Here is a 16024-nt window from a genome sequence, read left to right on the forward strand (position 1 = left end):
GTAGCAGGGTTTCGGTTGTCTTCCTAGGTTTCAGCCCTCTCCCCACTCACATGCCCCCATTTACTTGCTCCCACTGCAAGTAACTGGAGTGGAGGCTGCCAGGGGGAACCAAAGAACCGATGGCCTGGGGTCACCGGGGGCTCCAGGGACGATGGGAAGTGGCGGAGACTTGGCAGGCACAGTGATCCAACATGCTCCTCTGGCACCTGGGCCATGTGAAGAGAAGCGAGCATTTTAGAACAACGATCATCTTTAATGATGTAATTACAGCGCTTTTCCTGAAGCAACAGTGGAAATGGTACTTATGAAGTGCCTACTGTGTGCCGAAGCACTGAACTGAGCACTGGGAAAAACTACCTACACGGATGAGAATTAGACGCAAGCTTTTTGTTCCCTTTTAGAAACCTAAGTCCTCCAGGTTTCTCCATTTGGCCACCACATGACATACCTCCCTACCCCCCCCTTCCCCCCGCCCCCCCATGGTACTTGGTATGCGCTTACCACATGTCAGTCACTGTACTAAGCGTAGTGGTAGATACAAGCTAATCAGGTTGGACAAAGTCCATGCCCTACATAGGGCTCACAGTTACAGAGAAATGAAGTGACTTGCCTAAGGTCGCACAGCAGACAAGTGGAAGAGCCGGGATTAGACCCAGGTTCTTTGACTCTCAGACACGGGCTCTTTCCATTGGGCCTCACTTCTTCTTGTGAGGAGAGTAGATGATACCAACCCCACTCACATTTCCTGGCCACTTCCCACTCAAGAGCCCTCCACTCCTCATGCATCGCACCCACACCCCACACCCACAATACAGATCCCTCTGCCCAGGCCAAGATGCTCCTCCCACCCTAAGCAAAACTCTCACCCCATTCCCACCTGATTACTGAGTTCCCTTTGTCTGACCCCATTAACTGTCATAATGGTTGAAATGAAGAACTTTCAGCTACCAAGGAATCTGCTTAACTGGAAGACCTGTTCACTGGCTGCAAACACGAAAAAAAAACCAAGAGGCCTTCCAAGCCACTCTCAGATAACCACTCTACCACCAAAACTTGAGACACTCCTTCTAAAGACTCTTCCCAAGAGGGTGGAGAGCAGATCCTATTGGAATCCAAACTTGACTATGGTAGATGTCACATTCCCAGTCTGTGGCAGTCAAGAAATCCAGCACTGGTCCCCCCAGGGTTTGGGCTTGGGGGCCAAGGGGTCCTCACAGTCTGACCTCCTTCCCTCTACCGGCTCGCAACAAAGCCTTCAGATGATCCTCACTCACACGGCCGCCATCGCCCTCCTCCCACCCAGCTTGTGTGGGGCTTCTGTCACCATAATTGCCACTTTTGCAGGGAGGAGGGAGGATAATTTGCCTTACGATATAGCCACAGTGATTTGCAACAAAGCAAGCCAGCTTCTTCCCTTGTTTATCCTTCACTCCTCTTCCTTCAGACCCCCACATTCGCTCTGTTCTCAGATGCTGGTGGGTCTTCCTCCACTACATCTCTGGAATCCACCCATTCCTCTCCATCCAAACCACCATCACGATGGCCCAAGAACTTCAATCAATCAAGCAATAGTATTTGAGCACTTCTGTGGGTACAGCGCTGTACTAAGTGCTTGGGAAAGTACAATGCATGATGCCTGCCCATGAGGAGCTTACAGTGTACGGGGGAGAAAGACATGTTATCTCTCGACTCAACTACTGCATCAGACTCCTCGCATACCTCTCTACCTCCAGTATCCCCCCGGCTCCGGTCCATATTTCACTCTGCTGCCCAGATTATTTTTCTAAAATAATGCTCTGCGTACATCACCCCACTCAGAAAAACCCCGAAACTTAGCCAACTTCTGACCTCTGACTTTGAGGTATTCAATCGACTCTCGCCCCTCTATTCATCCTCACTCTATCTTCAAGGCTCTTTTGAAATCACATCTCCTTCAGGAGGCCTTCCCTGATTAATCTCACCTTTCCACCCTTTAGCTCCCCCAGCTGTCACTTCGTGCTTGCTCCTAACTGAAATTTACTTTAGTGTTTGCCACCCATGTTAGACTATACTTCCTTGAAGCAGAGATCACATCTAATAACTCTAACGTACTCTCTCAAAGGACTTAGTACAGTACTCTAGAGCGTAAGTTCATTATGAGCAGGGAACGTGTCTGCTAATTCTGTTGTACTCTACTCTCCCACGTGCTTAGAACAGTGCTCTGCACATAGTAAGTGCTCAAATACCATTAATTGCTCTACACAGAGTAAGCACTCAATAATTGCCATTGGTTTGAAAGCAGCAGCAGCTGCAAGCTTGACGTATGGGGCAGTTTGGGAGCAATGACAAGAGAGTGGATTTGTGGTTTGGTGAACAGCGTTGGAATTGCCTTGGAGTAAAGCTCTGCACAGCCCAATCAATCAATGGTATTTAATGAGCACTTGCTGTATACAGAGCACTATACTAGGAGGTTGGAGGAGTACAATCCAAAAATGGTTGGTAGATACAATTTCTGCCCAGAAATCCAGAGCTCTGCCTACCACCCCCGTCTCTAAGTGCAACCCACTCCATCGCAGCTCTTAGCCTGGTACTTGAGACTTTTCTGCATGAAATACCTCTCTGCAGACTATCTACGTTTGGAACAATGAATTCCCTGTTTGGTTTAGTCCAGAGCCACAATCGCCCCCATGCTTTTTTGTGTTACAAAGGCTCATTATCCGTGTCTTTATTGGTGTTTGGCCAGTTGAGTTCAAAGAAGTTATCCTTTCCCCTGCAACAATATGGACTCAATACAATTTTTTGGTTTCTTCTCATAACCACTTATGACAAAGTCTGGTGGTGGTACTCTTACTCACATTTACTTATGAAAAATACCCTCTGGCTATGTTCACAGCTGAACCACAAAAATCTGCCAGTTATTGGCCTGGCCTTAGGGCACACTTCCCTAATGAGCAGTTACTCACTTGATGAATGGACAAATGATAGTCCTGGGGAAGGAGAACCATGCAGTTACCCAACATTCAATATGGATAAGTGGACAGATTTGAGACTAAAACTCCCACGTGACCGTCTCAGAACATCCTGTGAACAGGCCTAATCTGAATGAAGGAAAATGAAGAAAACTAGAGGTCAATTATTTTTTAATAACCTGAATTTGAGTGGGAAATACTAAATACCATACATCAAATCCTCCTAACAAAATCTTACGGTTTGAAATACTGAGGTCAAATAACTACAAGGAGGAAACTGTAGCACACTGTTCATAAGATGAAAGAGACTTGCTATTGTATGTTTCTGAAAGTAACACTCCCCCCCTTCAGACTGTAAACTCCTTGTAGACAGTGACTGTGCTAACCAACTGTATTGTACTTTCTCAAGTGCTTAGTACATCATCCGTCATCACCAATGGTATTTATTGAGCGCTTCCTGGATGCAGAGCATTGTACTAAATGCTTGGGACAACACAACAAAGTTGGTAGACACGTTCCCTGACCAAAATGAGTTTACAATCCAGAAGGGAAGACATTAACAGAAATAATTTATAACATATAATTTCTAGATATACACAAAAGCGATGTGGGGTTGAGGGTGAGATGACTATCAAACACCCAAAGATTACAGATCCAAGTGCCTAGATGCAGAAGGGAGAGCGAGCTGGCCCTAAGAGGGCTTCATCAGGGAAGGCCTCCTGGAGATACACTCTTAATATGGCTTTGAAGGTGGGGAGTGTGGTGTTCTGGCATATTTGAAGGGGGAGTCAGTTCCAAGTTAAGGGGAAGACTTGGGAAAGGGGTCGGCGGAGCAACGGACGAAGTGGAGGCACAGTAAATAAGCTGGCATAAAGTGTGCAGGTTGCGCTGTGGTTGATTGGGGAGATAAGGTAGGAGAGGGCAGGTTGATTCAGTGCTTTAAAGCTGATGGTAAGGAGTTTGTTGTGGAGGTGGAAGGGCAGCAATTGGAACGTCCTGGGAAAACACAGACTGAACATTTTTTAGAAAAATGATCTGTGCAGCAGAGACAAGTATGGTCTGGAGTGGGGAGAGACAGGAAGCAGGGAGGTCAGCAAGGAGGCAGATGCAGTAGTCAAGGCGGGATAGGATAAGTGCTTGGATAGTAAATAAGAATAATAATTATGGTATTTGTTAAGCGCTTACTTATGCGCCAGGCACTGCGTAGTGGATAGAAAACAGGCCTGGGAATCAGGTCATGGGCTCTAAACCCAGCCCCGCCACTTGTCTGCTGTCTGACCTGGGACAAGTCGCTTCACTTCTCTGTGCCTCAGTTGCCTCATCTGTAAAATGGGGATTGAAACTGTGAGACTCATGTGGGACAGGGGATTGTGTCCAACCCGATTTGCTTGTACCCACCTTAGCACTTAGTACAGTACCTGCCATATAGTAAGCGCTTAACATATACCATAATTATTACTATTATTACTAAGCATAGTTTGGATGGATAAGAAAGGATGTATTCTGGCAACGTTGTGAATGTAGAAGAAGATTTCGTGACATTGAACTGTGTGGGTTGAATGAGATGAGTCAAGGACAATGCTAAGGTTACAGCTAGTGAGACAGGAAGGATAACGGAATTGTCTATCGTGATGGGAAAGATGTGGGAAGGACAGGGTTTGGGTGGGAAGTTGAGGAGTTGTTTTGGATGTGTTTCACTGGAGCTTTCGGTGGGACATCCAAGTAGAGATATCCTGAAAGCAAGAGCAAATGAAAGACTGTGGAGAAGAGAGATGGGGCTGCAGATGTAGATTTGGGAATCCTCTGCAGAGAGACGGTAGGTGAAGCCATGGCAGTGCTCCGCACACAGTAAGTAATCAATGAATACACCCCGGTGGGAGTTCAATCAATCAACAGCGTTTCTTGGGAGGTTGGGGTGGGGAGGGGAGAGGGAGACACGCACAAATAGGACCTGAAAAGTCTTACTCACAATCAGCAATCCATTCTTCACTCTGTGCTCATAAAGACTGATCTTCGCCATTCTGACATGGGTGCCTACTTCTCATTTTGAAGGCAATGGCCAGAGGAAGGTAGGGGCTTCACTGTGGGTGGGGACTTTGGAAGGGGTGGCTTCAAAAAGCCAACAGGCCAGAAGGCCACAATTTTGGGGTTTTTCGGTTCTGACTGGAAATTTGGATCCCGTCAGGAGACCCCGGATGAACGAGATTCGGGAATCCAGTGCAAAAAAGCTATGGGGGCCGTCGTCCCCGTGGGGAGCTCGCAACTGCTATGGAGTCGGCCTCCTGGCATCCCGGCCCTCCCAAGGCCTCCGCTCAACCAGAGGAACCACTCTCTGGGTTGCATCTGCCAGGCTGGCCTGGTTGCTATTACTCCAGAACTTCTGTCGGACTCTGTCAGGAAAACACTTATACGGCCCTCCTTGCTTACACGTACGTCTTCTGATGCAGCCACCCAGCAACGGCTGAAACTTGTCTGTTTCCCTCACATGTCCTCCTCAGTGAAGTAAAGAGGGGGTGAGCATTGCCTTACCGCTGGCTGGAGGGTGGCATTCTGGATATGGTAACTGGGGAATCCCACTTTACCAGTAGTTTGCTATGGAGCATGGCTCTTGGGCGACGGGCCCGAGGCTGCTCCACAAGCCAGCGGTTCCTTTGGTGCGGGGTCTAGGTCTCAGAGCCATATGGAAGGATGGACGCTACTGCACCTTCACACGCCCCTAATTTAGAATGAAATGTCATTCCTCATCCTGACGCCTCAACAGAGGTGGCAACTCCACGGGGGTGAAGGCAACCATGGCTTTTGGGGCCAGGCTCCTACCTTGTTTCACCTCATCATCATCATCATCAATCGTATTTATTGAGCGCTTACTATGTGCAGAGCACTGTACTAAGCGCTTGGGAAGTACAAATTGGCAACATATAGAGACAGTCCCTACCCAACAGTGGGCTCACAGTCTAAAAGGGGAGTTTCTACCTCAGTTTCTACGTCAGTTTCTACCGAGATCTAAGCAGGGCTGAAAAGCACCCACCTAACCCAAACCGGATACTCTAAAGACTGTAAGCTTGTTGCGAGCAGGGAACGTGACTATCATCTCTCTTGTGTTGTGCCCTCCCCCAAGCACTCAGTACAGTGCTCTGCACACAGTAAGCGCTCAATAAATAACACAACTGATTGACCCGTTAGCGCTTTAAAACCTACCCAACTCCCTGCAAGCCCCTCTCCCGCTCCAAACCTCTTCTCCTACACACTCAAAATGAAAAGTTGGCACTTCTGCTCCACACTGACTAGCCTTGATTTCCAATTTGATCATGTGGGCAGCACCGGAAAGCGTACTGATTCTACCAGGCCAGTTTGGTGAACTCGTTCACCTCGGTGTGGGCGACGGACATCTGTCTAGGGGCATAGGACACGGTCGCCAGCCGGTTCATAACCTCCATCTTCCTCACGTTCGCCAGGCCACAGGACCGAGCTGACTCTTCAAAGCACTTTACGACCGTCAGGCGGCCTTCTCGCACACAGCACAGTCATCGGAATGGAGGAGCACATGACTGTCTCCAAGACTTAACACCCCCAAGCATTGGAGGTTTCTCAGTGAGTTCTAAGTCTATTCTAGCACTTTCAAATGTATTTATACTCATCCTCAGCACCTTTGCAAATGTTTATATGCATGATACATTCAATTATTTCTTGTGACTACTGTGAACGTTTTCATGTTTGCCTCCCCCATTAGAGTGAAAGCTCTCTGCAGCAGGAAACATATCACTTATTTTGTATTTCCCAAGCACTTCTGCACAGAGCGCCACACCAAGTGAGCATTCAAATACTACTTCCACTACAGCTATACCGCCTCTACCACCACCACCAGTTTCCAGGTCTTCGGCTGAATCAAAAATGGCACCGTGGATTAAGCTGATCAGGATCTGACCTTCCACACAATCCTCCTTTTCTCCAATGTCGCTAAGACAAGTGTTAGACGAGGCCCCTTCACCACGCCTCGGTCGGCCGGGCCCTTTGTACGGCTGCCTTAAAACCGTGTCGCGACGGCCCAGTTTGCTCAGCCTTGCCCAGAAACCCAGGTCCACTGATCGTGTCCAATGCTTCTGCCAGGGCTACAAACACCTAGGCAGCTTTGACTGCATCACAGACCAACTTCTTCCTCATCACTGGGAGGGCGCCGGCCTTCAAGGGATACTCAGTTAGTAGTCACCACCTTCTTGGGGGTTGGCCTCCCATCCCCAGCCGAAGGAAGAAATTACATTAATCACGCCAAAGGGACAAATCCATTTCAGACCAGGAACCTGGGTTCTGCCATTCAGCACCCATAAACTGTCTCCATTTCTTAATAAGTATGCTCAGAAGGAAGATTCAAACACGCCCCATATCAGCATATTACAAGCATCAATATCGGCATCATCGAAATTGTGAGGTCAGGGCCTTTGTGTAGGGAGCACAGTGCTGGGCACTTGGGGATATGGAGAAAACAATTAGAGGTAGGCCCTGCCGGTGAGGAATTCACAACTTGAAAAAGAAAACAAACACAGGGACAATTAAAAGTTCAATAAGGAATACTGAACTATCACTAATTAAAGAGAAGCAGCATGTGCTCGGGTGGCAGGACCTGCACAGTAAAAGCGTGAACCTCGCTATTCTCATCTCTCTTTTCTCTCCTTCCTCCTTAGTCCAATATATACTGGTTTCATCCCAATCCTACTGCACCAAGGAAGGTTTCCAGCGGGACGGCCACCCCAAGTATCAGGCTACTTCCCCAAGTAGACTGAGCTCAAACGCCTCTGCAACACCACCATCACTTGGCTTCATTTTCCTATAAGTCGAATTGGTGATTATCCCTAAAGTCCTAACACCTACTCCCCTCCCCCAATACCCACGGATCAACAGCGTTAGAACGAGAAAGCGCAGGATAACTCACTTCGCTTCAGTCGAACTCTCCCGACACATCAATGGTTTCAACACAGAAAGTAAAAACATGGCCAGGCCAACTAGCTGGAGTTCGCTTCCTTTGACTGCCTCTAGCTCATCTGACCGGTGGCCTCATTAGCCGTGAAATGGCCAAAAAGGAGGAGGCTTGGGGAGAAGGAAGAATGGCAAGGAGCCTGGATCCCCGGATGATTCCACCTTCTGAAACCCCTCGCCTATAAACCACGATTACAAAACTATTTCCCTTCAGCCTCCCCCATCCCGGGGTGTCCACCCCAACGCAAACACTCTGTCCTACACATCCAGCCTTCACTATACCACACAGCACTCACGCCAACTCTAGCCCTGTCTCCGAAAGGACGTATCTCCACGATTCCCTCTTCCCCAATGCCCATCACTAGCTAAAAGTTATAATCTCCAGTTTCCTCCCCGCTCGGCCGACTCCTCCTCCTCCAACGGTTGTGGTCCTTCCAGAAGTGCAACGAGCCTCCTACTGGGGTCCATCCGAACCCCAAATATGCTTTAGCCTGTGGGGCTGGGCAGTCTTGTCTGTGCACGCAAATTCCTTGGCTTCGGATCGAGCGCGAAGCTCCCGGGGCCCATCGCCTCCGGAGCAAGCACTGACTGGGGACCTTTAAGGAGGAAAACCATGAAGGCAAATGGTTCCCTGGAAATGAGTCAGATGCCCAAGGAGTCCTTGAAACTGAAGGACCGAAAATGAAGCGTTCCTCGCTGTCCCACTGGAATGCGCACACCTTCAAGCAAGTCCCTGGTGTGTGGTGGGCGCTGGTTTCTCTTCTGACCCATGAAGGCCAACCTCCATTTCTACAACAGTGATAAAATGCCTTGCTTCTGATAATATTGTGTAAACTCATGATGGGCACGGAACGTGTCTGCTAATTCTGTTGTATTTCTCTCTCCCAAGCGCTTAGTACAGTGCTCTGCACATAATAAGTGCTCAATAAAGACCACGATGATTGATTATACCCTGCGATGAAAACCGAAACAGAGGCGAGCACGAGAGAGAGCAGTGCAGCCTACTGCACTGGGAGTCACAGGACCTGGGTTCTAGTCCTGGCTCTGCCGCTTGACTGCTGTGACACTGGGCAAAGCACTTCACTTCTCTGTGCCTCAGTTACCTCATCTGTAAAATGGGATTTAAGACTCTGAGCCCTATGTGAGATGGGGACTGAGTCCAATGCAATTATATCTACCCCAGTGCTTAGTATAGTGCCCGGCACAGGGTAAGCGCTTAATACCGGTAAAAATTATAGTCCTTTTTTCCCCAATTAAAAAACGTCTTAGCTAGGTTTAAACACGCTTTCAAACATCCCTTAAACTGATGTTCAGACATTCTAGCAACACGCGTCTTAGGCTCGTTTCGCTTAGCCCTCTTGGCCAAGGCCGGGGAGAAGCCAGGGGTCCGCATTGCCAAGGGCGCTGGAGGGGGATCAGCAGCCTCATGGCCCCCGGTCTCCTTCCTGGGCACCCCGGGGTCAGGACTGTGACCAACCCAGACTCCAGTCAACCTGGCAGACGGAGATCACGGGGGTGGGAGAAGCACTGAATTCCACGTGGAGAACTTACACGGCAGCGTTACATGGGGCCCCAGGTCCGGCTAAGGGCCAACCGTTACCCGGGTTCAGGGCCTCTGGAAATGGGAGGATTTCTGGGCCACCCGGTCAGGGGGAGGAAAGCAGGTGCTCTCCCAAGAGCTTACTGCAGTGCCCAGCACATCACAGAAACTCACTAAATTCTCCTGACCGACAGCATCATCACCAATTTTTGAGCACCTACTGAGTGCAGAGCACATCCCCGAGTTCCAATCTCATCTCCGCAGCTCCAAACTAGACTGGCCTTCACAGGTCCGGAGATGGGGCGACTGACCCCTGCCTCACTCAGTTTTAGCCAGTGTTGGTGATCTGAATGACCCCAGAGGCTAACAGAATATACGAGGGAAAATCTGAAATTCACCAAGAGTTTATAGCCCACATAGCCCTATCATGCTCTTCCACCCAAGAAAACGAAAAGGAACAGGCTCAAACTGAACTCCTAAGTCTGAAAGAAATTCCACAAACTAGAAAGACTTAATAAGACCTGCTTATTGACCACTTACCTGGTCTCTTCCTCTCTCTAGCCATGATCTCTCATACAATTGGGCGTTGCTTTGTAATCTCCACTGCAATTGCTCTCTCTTTCCCACATCATCCATCCTTGCCCTACCCCGTAACTCCTCTACTAGGTTTCTGCTGGACGTTCAGGTGAAGGTATGTTTGTGGTGGTTGACAACACGCTGGTCCTCTCTCTGCCTACTGGAACCATTTGGGCCGGCAGGAGTGGATGTGACATCGTCTAGGAAGGCCACCAAAGCGGGAAGAGACAAGGAAGGGAGGCGACCAGGTGGCCGTCCCTCGGCCGAAAGACAACACTGTTGAGGGCAGGCTGTGCCCGTGGGCGTGCCAGTCACAGAGAGAATCCGTTGCAACTACTTGGGCTGTGAAAATGCAGCCAAACTGCATCTAACTGCACCTCTTTGCGTACCCCATGATGGGAAGGGACTTTGTTTAAGTTCCACTTGTGTATTCTTTTCTTCAGCCCTCCGCGTAGTCTGTAAGCTCCTTGAGGTCTAGGGGCTGTGCCCGATTCAATCAATGGTATTTGAGTGCTTACTGTGTGCACAGCACTGGTCTAGTAGCTTGGAGACCATACGCTACAACAGACTTGGTAGGCCCATTCCCTGCCCACACGAGCTTCAATCCACGGTATTTACTGAGCACATACTGTGTGCGGAGCACTGTACCGAGCGCTTGGGAGAGTGCAATGCAACAAGAGAGTTGATACGTTTCCCAGGGTTTTCCACCCAGTAATCGCTTAACCGCTTAACCAATACCATCACGACTACTGCCTCCCCCTCTAGACCGTGAGCTTGTTGTGGGCAGAGAATGCGTTAGTTACATTATACTCTGCCCAGCGCTTAGTACTTACTCGTCTGCTGTGTGACCTTGGGCAAGTCACTTCATTTCTCTGTGCCTCAGTTACCTCACCTGTAAAGTGGGAATTGAGACAGGGAGCCCCACAAGGGCCAGGGCCCCCCATCTTACCTCCTTCCCTTCCCCACAGCACCTGTATATATGTATATATGTTTGTACATATTTATTACTCTATTTATTTATTTATTTATTTATTTTACTTGTACATATCTATCCCATTTATTTTATTTTGTTAGTATGTTTGCTTTTGTTCTCTGTCTCCCCCTTTTAGACTGTGAGCCCACTGTTGGGTAGGGACTGTCTCTATATGTTGCCAATTTGTACTTCCCAAGCGCTTAGTACAGTGCTCTGCACATAGTAAGCGCTCAATAAATACGATTGATGATGATGATGATGATGATGATGATCTGCTTGTATCCTCCCCAGTGCTTAGTACTGTGCCTGGCACATAATAAGCACTTAACAGATACCATAATTAGTAGTAGTACTAGTACCGTATTTTGCACTGAATAAATGCTGAAAAAAATACGATTAATAATAATAATGGCATTTATTAAGCGCTTACTATGTGCAAAGCACTGTTCTAAGCACTGGGGAGGTTACAAGGTGATCAGGTTGTCCCACGGGGGGCTCACAGTCTTAATCCCCATTTTACAGATGAGGGAACTGAGGCACAGAGAAGTGAAGTGACTTGCCCAAAGTCACACAGCTGACAAGTGGTGGAGCCGGGATTTGAACCCCTGACCTCTGACTCCAAAGCCCGGGCTCTTTCCACTGAGCCACGCTGATTAATAATAGTAATTACTGAGAAGCGGCATGGCATAGTGGATAGAGCATGGGCCTGGGAGTCGGAAGGTCATGGTTTCTAATCCTGCTCTGCCACCTGTCTGCTGTGTGACCTTGGGCAAGTCACTTCACTTCTCTGGGCCTCGGTTCCCTCACCTGTAAAATAGAGACTGAGACTGTGAACCCCACATGGGACAGGGACTATGTCCAAACCGATCGGTTTGTGTCCACCCCAGTGCTCAGTACAGTGCCCGGCACATAGTAAGCACTTAAATACCACAAGTATTATTACTATTTACTAGCACACAGCAAGTTACAAACATACAGTTACCAGTAGTGGTAGCGCTAAAGCGCTTTGCACACAGTAAACGTTCAACAAATACAATTAATAATAAGAACGGTACTACTATTTGCCCTGCCGAGCTCCGGGATGCCCCCGAGGTGGGGCCCCGACTTCTCTGCTTTCCCTCCAGGGGAACTCGGGCCTTTCCCTCCTCCTGCCCCCTGGGCCGGGGAGAGGGAAGGGGTAATGGGGGAAAGAAGAAGGGGGATGGGGAAAGGGGCAGGGGGGAAAGAGGAGGAGGAGGAAGGGGCGTGGGTAAGGGGCATGGGGGAGGAGGAAGGGGCGTGGGAAAGGGGCATGGGGAAGGAGGAGGAGCAAGGGGGGTGGGAAAGGGGGCATGGGGGAAAGAGGAAGGAGGAAGGGGTGTTGGGAAAGGGGCATGGGGAAGGAGGAAGAGGAAGGGGATGGGAAAGGGGCATGGGGGAAGGAGGAGGAGAAAGGGGCGTGGGAAAGGGGCATGGGAAAGGAGGAGCAGCAAGTCGGGTGGGAAGGGGGTTTGGGGGAAAAGAGGAAGGAGGAAGGGGCGTTGGGAAAGGGGCATGGGGGAAGGAGGAGGAGGAAGGGGGATGGGAAAGAGGCATGGGGGAAGGAGGAGGAGGAAGAGGGATGGGAAAGGGGCATGGGGGAAGGAGGAGGAGGAAGGGGGATGGGAAAGAGGCATGGGGGAAGGAGGAGGAGGAAGAGGGATGGGAAAGGGGCATGGGGGAAGGAGGAGGAGGAAGGGGGATGGGAAAGAGGCATGGGGGAAGGAGGAGGAGGAAGAGGGATGGGAAAGGGGCATGGGGGAAGGAGGAGGAGAAAGGGGCGTGGGAAAGGGGCATGAGGAAGGAGAAGGAGCAAGGCGGGTGGGAAGGGGGCATGGGGGAATGAAGAAGGGGCGTTGGGAAAGGGGCATGGGGGAAGGAGGGAGAAGGGGATGGGGAAGGGGCATGGGGGAAGGGGGATGGGAAAGGGGCATGGGGGAAGGAGGAGGAGGAAGAGGCATGGGGGGAGGAGGGAGAAGGGGCATGGGGGAGGGGGGAGAAGGGACATGGGGGAGGAGGGGGAAGGGGCATGGGGGAGGGTCACGGGGGAAAGAGGAGGAGGAAGGAGATGGGGAAGAGGCGAGAAGGAAGGTGATGGGGAAGAGGCATGGGGGAAGGAGGAGGGGAAAGGGGAAAGAGAGAAGGGGGGAGGGGAAAGGGGAAAGAGGGGAGGGGAGAGGGGAGAGGGGAAGTCCCTCCAACCCACCAGACGAAGTCGTTGCTTTTGTCCTCGTAGGAGTTGATGAGGCCGTTGCAGAGCGGGGTGAGGAGAGGCCGCTTCCTGCTGCTGCTGCTGCTGCTGCTGCTGCTGCCGCCGCTGCTACTGCCGCCGCCGCCGGCGGGACCGCTGCTCGAGCCGCTCCCTCCTCCTCCTCCTCCTCCTCCTCCGGCCGCCGCCCCCGCTCCGCTCCCGGGCCGGGCCGCGCCGCCCGCCGGCCGGCAGGGGCCCGGGACCGACCCGGGACCGGGACCCGGACCGGGACCCGGACCGCCCGCCGCCGCCGCCGCCGCCGCCGCCCCGGGGCCCGCCGGGCCCGGCCACGGGGACGGCGACGGAGAGGTGGCGGAGCTGACCGCCGAGGAGCCGGGGCCCTGACCCCGGCCCCGGCCCCGGCCCCGCGCCGCCCGGCGGGGCCTGCCGGCTCCCGGACATGGCCGACCCCCGGACCGGACCCCCCCCCCCCCGGGCCCGCCGGCTCAGCGCATCCTCGGTGGGGCCGCGCGCCGCGGAGACCCCCGACCGCCCCGGGCGGCCGCCGGACGCCGCGCACGGAAGCCCAGGGCGACGGAAAAGGGGAATTAAAAAAAAAAAAAAAAAACCCACGCAGGGCCGCTCCTCGGGGCCGCCGCCGCCGCCGCCGCCGGCCGACCCGAGCGCCGACGCGGGAGCGCGCGGGCGCGGGCGCGCGCGACAGGGACGGACGGACCGACGGACCCAGTGGGAGACGAAAAGAAAGGGGAAGGAAAAAACAAAAAAAACTTTATTGACAGCGCGGCTGGCGCGCTCACAACACACACACACACACACGCAAACACCGCGACGGCGGGGACCGCTGAGCGACGGGGGCGGGAGAGAGAGTTTTCTTGTTGAAAGCTTTATTGGTTCGGGAAGGCAGACGGGGGGAGGGAGCCGGAGAGAGGGAGAGAGAGGAGGACGAAGAAGGCAGCCGGAGACTGCGCAGGCGCGCTCCGCAGCGCCAGCTTTGCGGAGGGCTGGACTGGCGGGCCTTAGTGGGCATGCGCGCGCGAGAGAGACAGAGTGAGAGAGAGAGCGAGAGCGAGAGAGCGCACGCGCGCGAGACAGACCGCGCGCGCGCGCGAGAGAGAGAGAGAGAGAGAGAGCGCACGCGCGCGAGACAGAGAGCGCGCGCGATAGAGAGCGCACGCGCGCGATAGAGAGAGAGAGCGCGCGCGCGCCCGGCCTTCCTGAGGGGGCGGGGGAGCGAAGGAGGGCCTCAGGCCGGGTGGTGCAATAGTGAGCGCCCAACCGGCCTTTTTTCCCCGTTTTTGGTGCTATTTCTTATTAATCATAATAATAATGATGATGATGGCGTTTGTTAAGCGCCTACTATGTGTCAAACACTGTTCATTCATTCAGTCATATTTATTCAAATAATAATAATGATGATGATGGCGTTTGTTAAGCGCCTACTATGTGTCAAGCACTGTTCATTCATTCAGTCATATTTATTCAAATAATAATAATGATGATGATGGCGTTTGTTAAGCGCCTACTATGTGTCAAGCACTGTTCATTCATTCAGTCATATTTATTCATTCATTCAATCGTATTTATTGAGCGCTTCCTGTGTGCGGAGCACCGGGCTAAGCGCTTGGGAAGTCCAAGTCGGCAACATACAGAGACGGTCCCTACCCAATAGTGGGCTCACAGTCTAGGAGGGGGAGACAGAGAACAAAACAAAACATGTTAACAAAATAAATAGAATAAATATGTACAAATGAAATAGAGTAATAAGTATGCACAAACATATATACATATATACAGGTGGTGTGGGGAAGGAGGTAAGGCGGGGGGGAGGGGGAGGAAGGGACTCAATCAATCAATCATTTATTGAGCACTTACTATGTGCAGAGCACTGTACTAAGCGCTTGGGAAGTACAAATTGGCAATCAATCATATTTATTGAGCGCTTACTATGTGCAGAGCACTGTACTAAGCGCTTGGGAAGTACAAATTGGCAACATCTAGAGACAGTCCCTACCCAACATTGGGCTCACAGTCTAAAAGGGGGAGACAGAGAACAAAACCAAACATACTAACTAAATAAAATAAATAGAATGGATATGCACAAGTAAAATAAATAAGTAAATAGAGTAATAAATATGTACAACCATATATACATATATGCAGGTGCTGTGGGGAAGGGAAGGAGGTAAGATTGGGGGGATGGAGGGGGGACGAGGGGGAGAGGAAGGAAGAGGCTCAGTCTGGGAAGGCCTCCTGGAGGAGGTGAGCTCTCAGTAGGCTCAGTGGAAAGAGCACGGGCTTTGGAGTCGGGGTCACGGGTTCAAATTCCGCCTCTGCCCATTGTCAGCTGTGTGACTTTGGGCAAGTCACTTCGCCTCTCTGGGCCTCAGTTACCTCATCTGTAAAATGGGGATTAAGACTGTGAGCCCCCCGTGGGACAACCTGATCTTGTAACCTCCCCAGCGCTTAGAACACTACTTTGCACATAGTAAGCATTTAATAAATGCCAACGTTATTATTATTACTATTATTATTATTATTCCCAGTTGTCCCTGAATATGGATACTGCTTCCCTGTGTACAGACCACTGTACTAATCAATCAATCAATCAATCGTATTTATTGAGCGCTTACTGTGTACAAAGCACTGTACCAATCAATCAATCATATTTATTGAGCGCTTACTGCGTACAGAGCACTGTACCAATCAATCAATCATATTTATTGAGTGCTTACTGCCTACAGAGCACTGTACCAATCAATCAATCGTATTTATTGAGCGCTTACTGT

The 16024-nt window shown here is 51.1% G+C and overlaps 1 protein-coding gene across 1 annotated transcript in view; it reads right to left on the reverse strand.

Annotated features, from left to right (window-relative positions):
• The window catches only part of COP1 (COP1 E3 ubiquitin ligase), a gene marked incomplete at its 5' end in the record, with an annotated part of 172595 nt that extends 159259 nt beyond the window's left edge, over positions 1-13336 (reverse strand). The window contains one exon of the mRNA XM_038758162.1: positions 13233-13336. Coding sequence (XP_038614090.1) covers positions 13233-13336 — 104 coding nt within the window. The remainder of the gene's footprint in view (positions 1-13232) is intronic.
• Positions 13337-16024: the final 2688 nt, after the last annotated feature.

This window comes from Tachyglossus aculeatus, chromosome 16 (genome assembly GCF_015852505.1).
Source record: "Tachyglossus aculeatus isolate mTacAcu1 chromosome 16, mTacAcu1.pri, whole genome shotgun sequence".
Taxonomy (NCBI): Eukaryota; Metazoa; Chordata; class Mammalia; order Monotremata; family Tachyglossidae; genus Tachyglossus; species Tachyglossus aculeatus.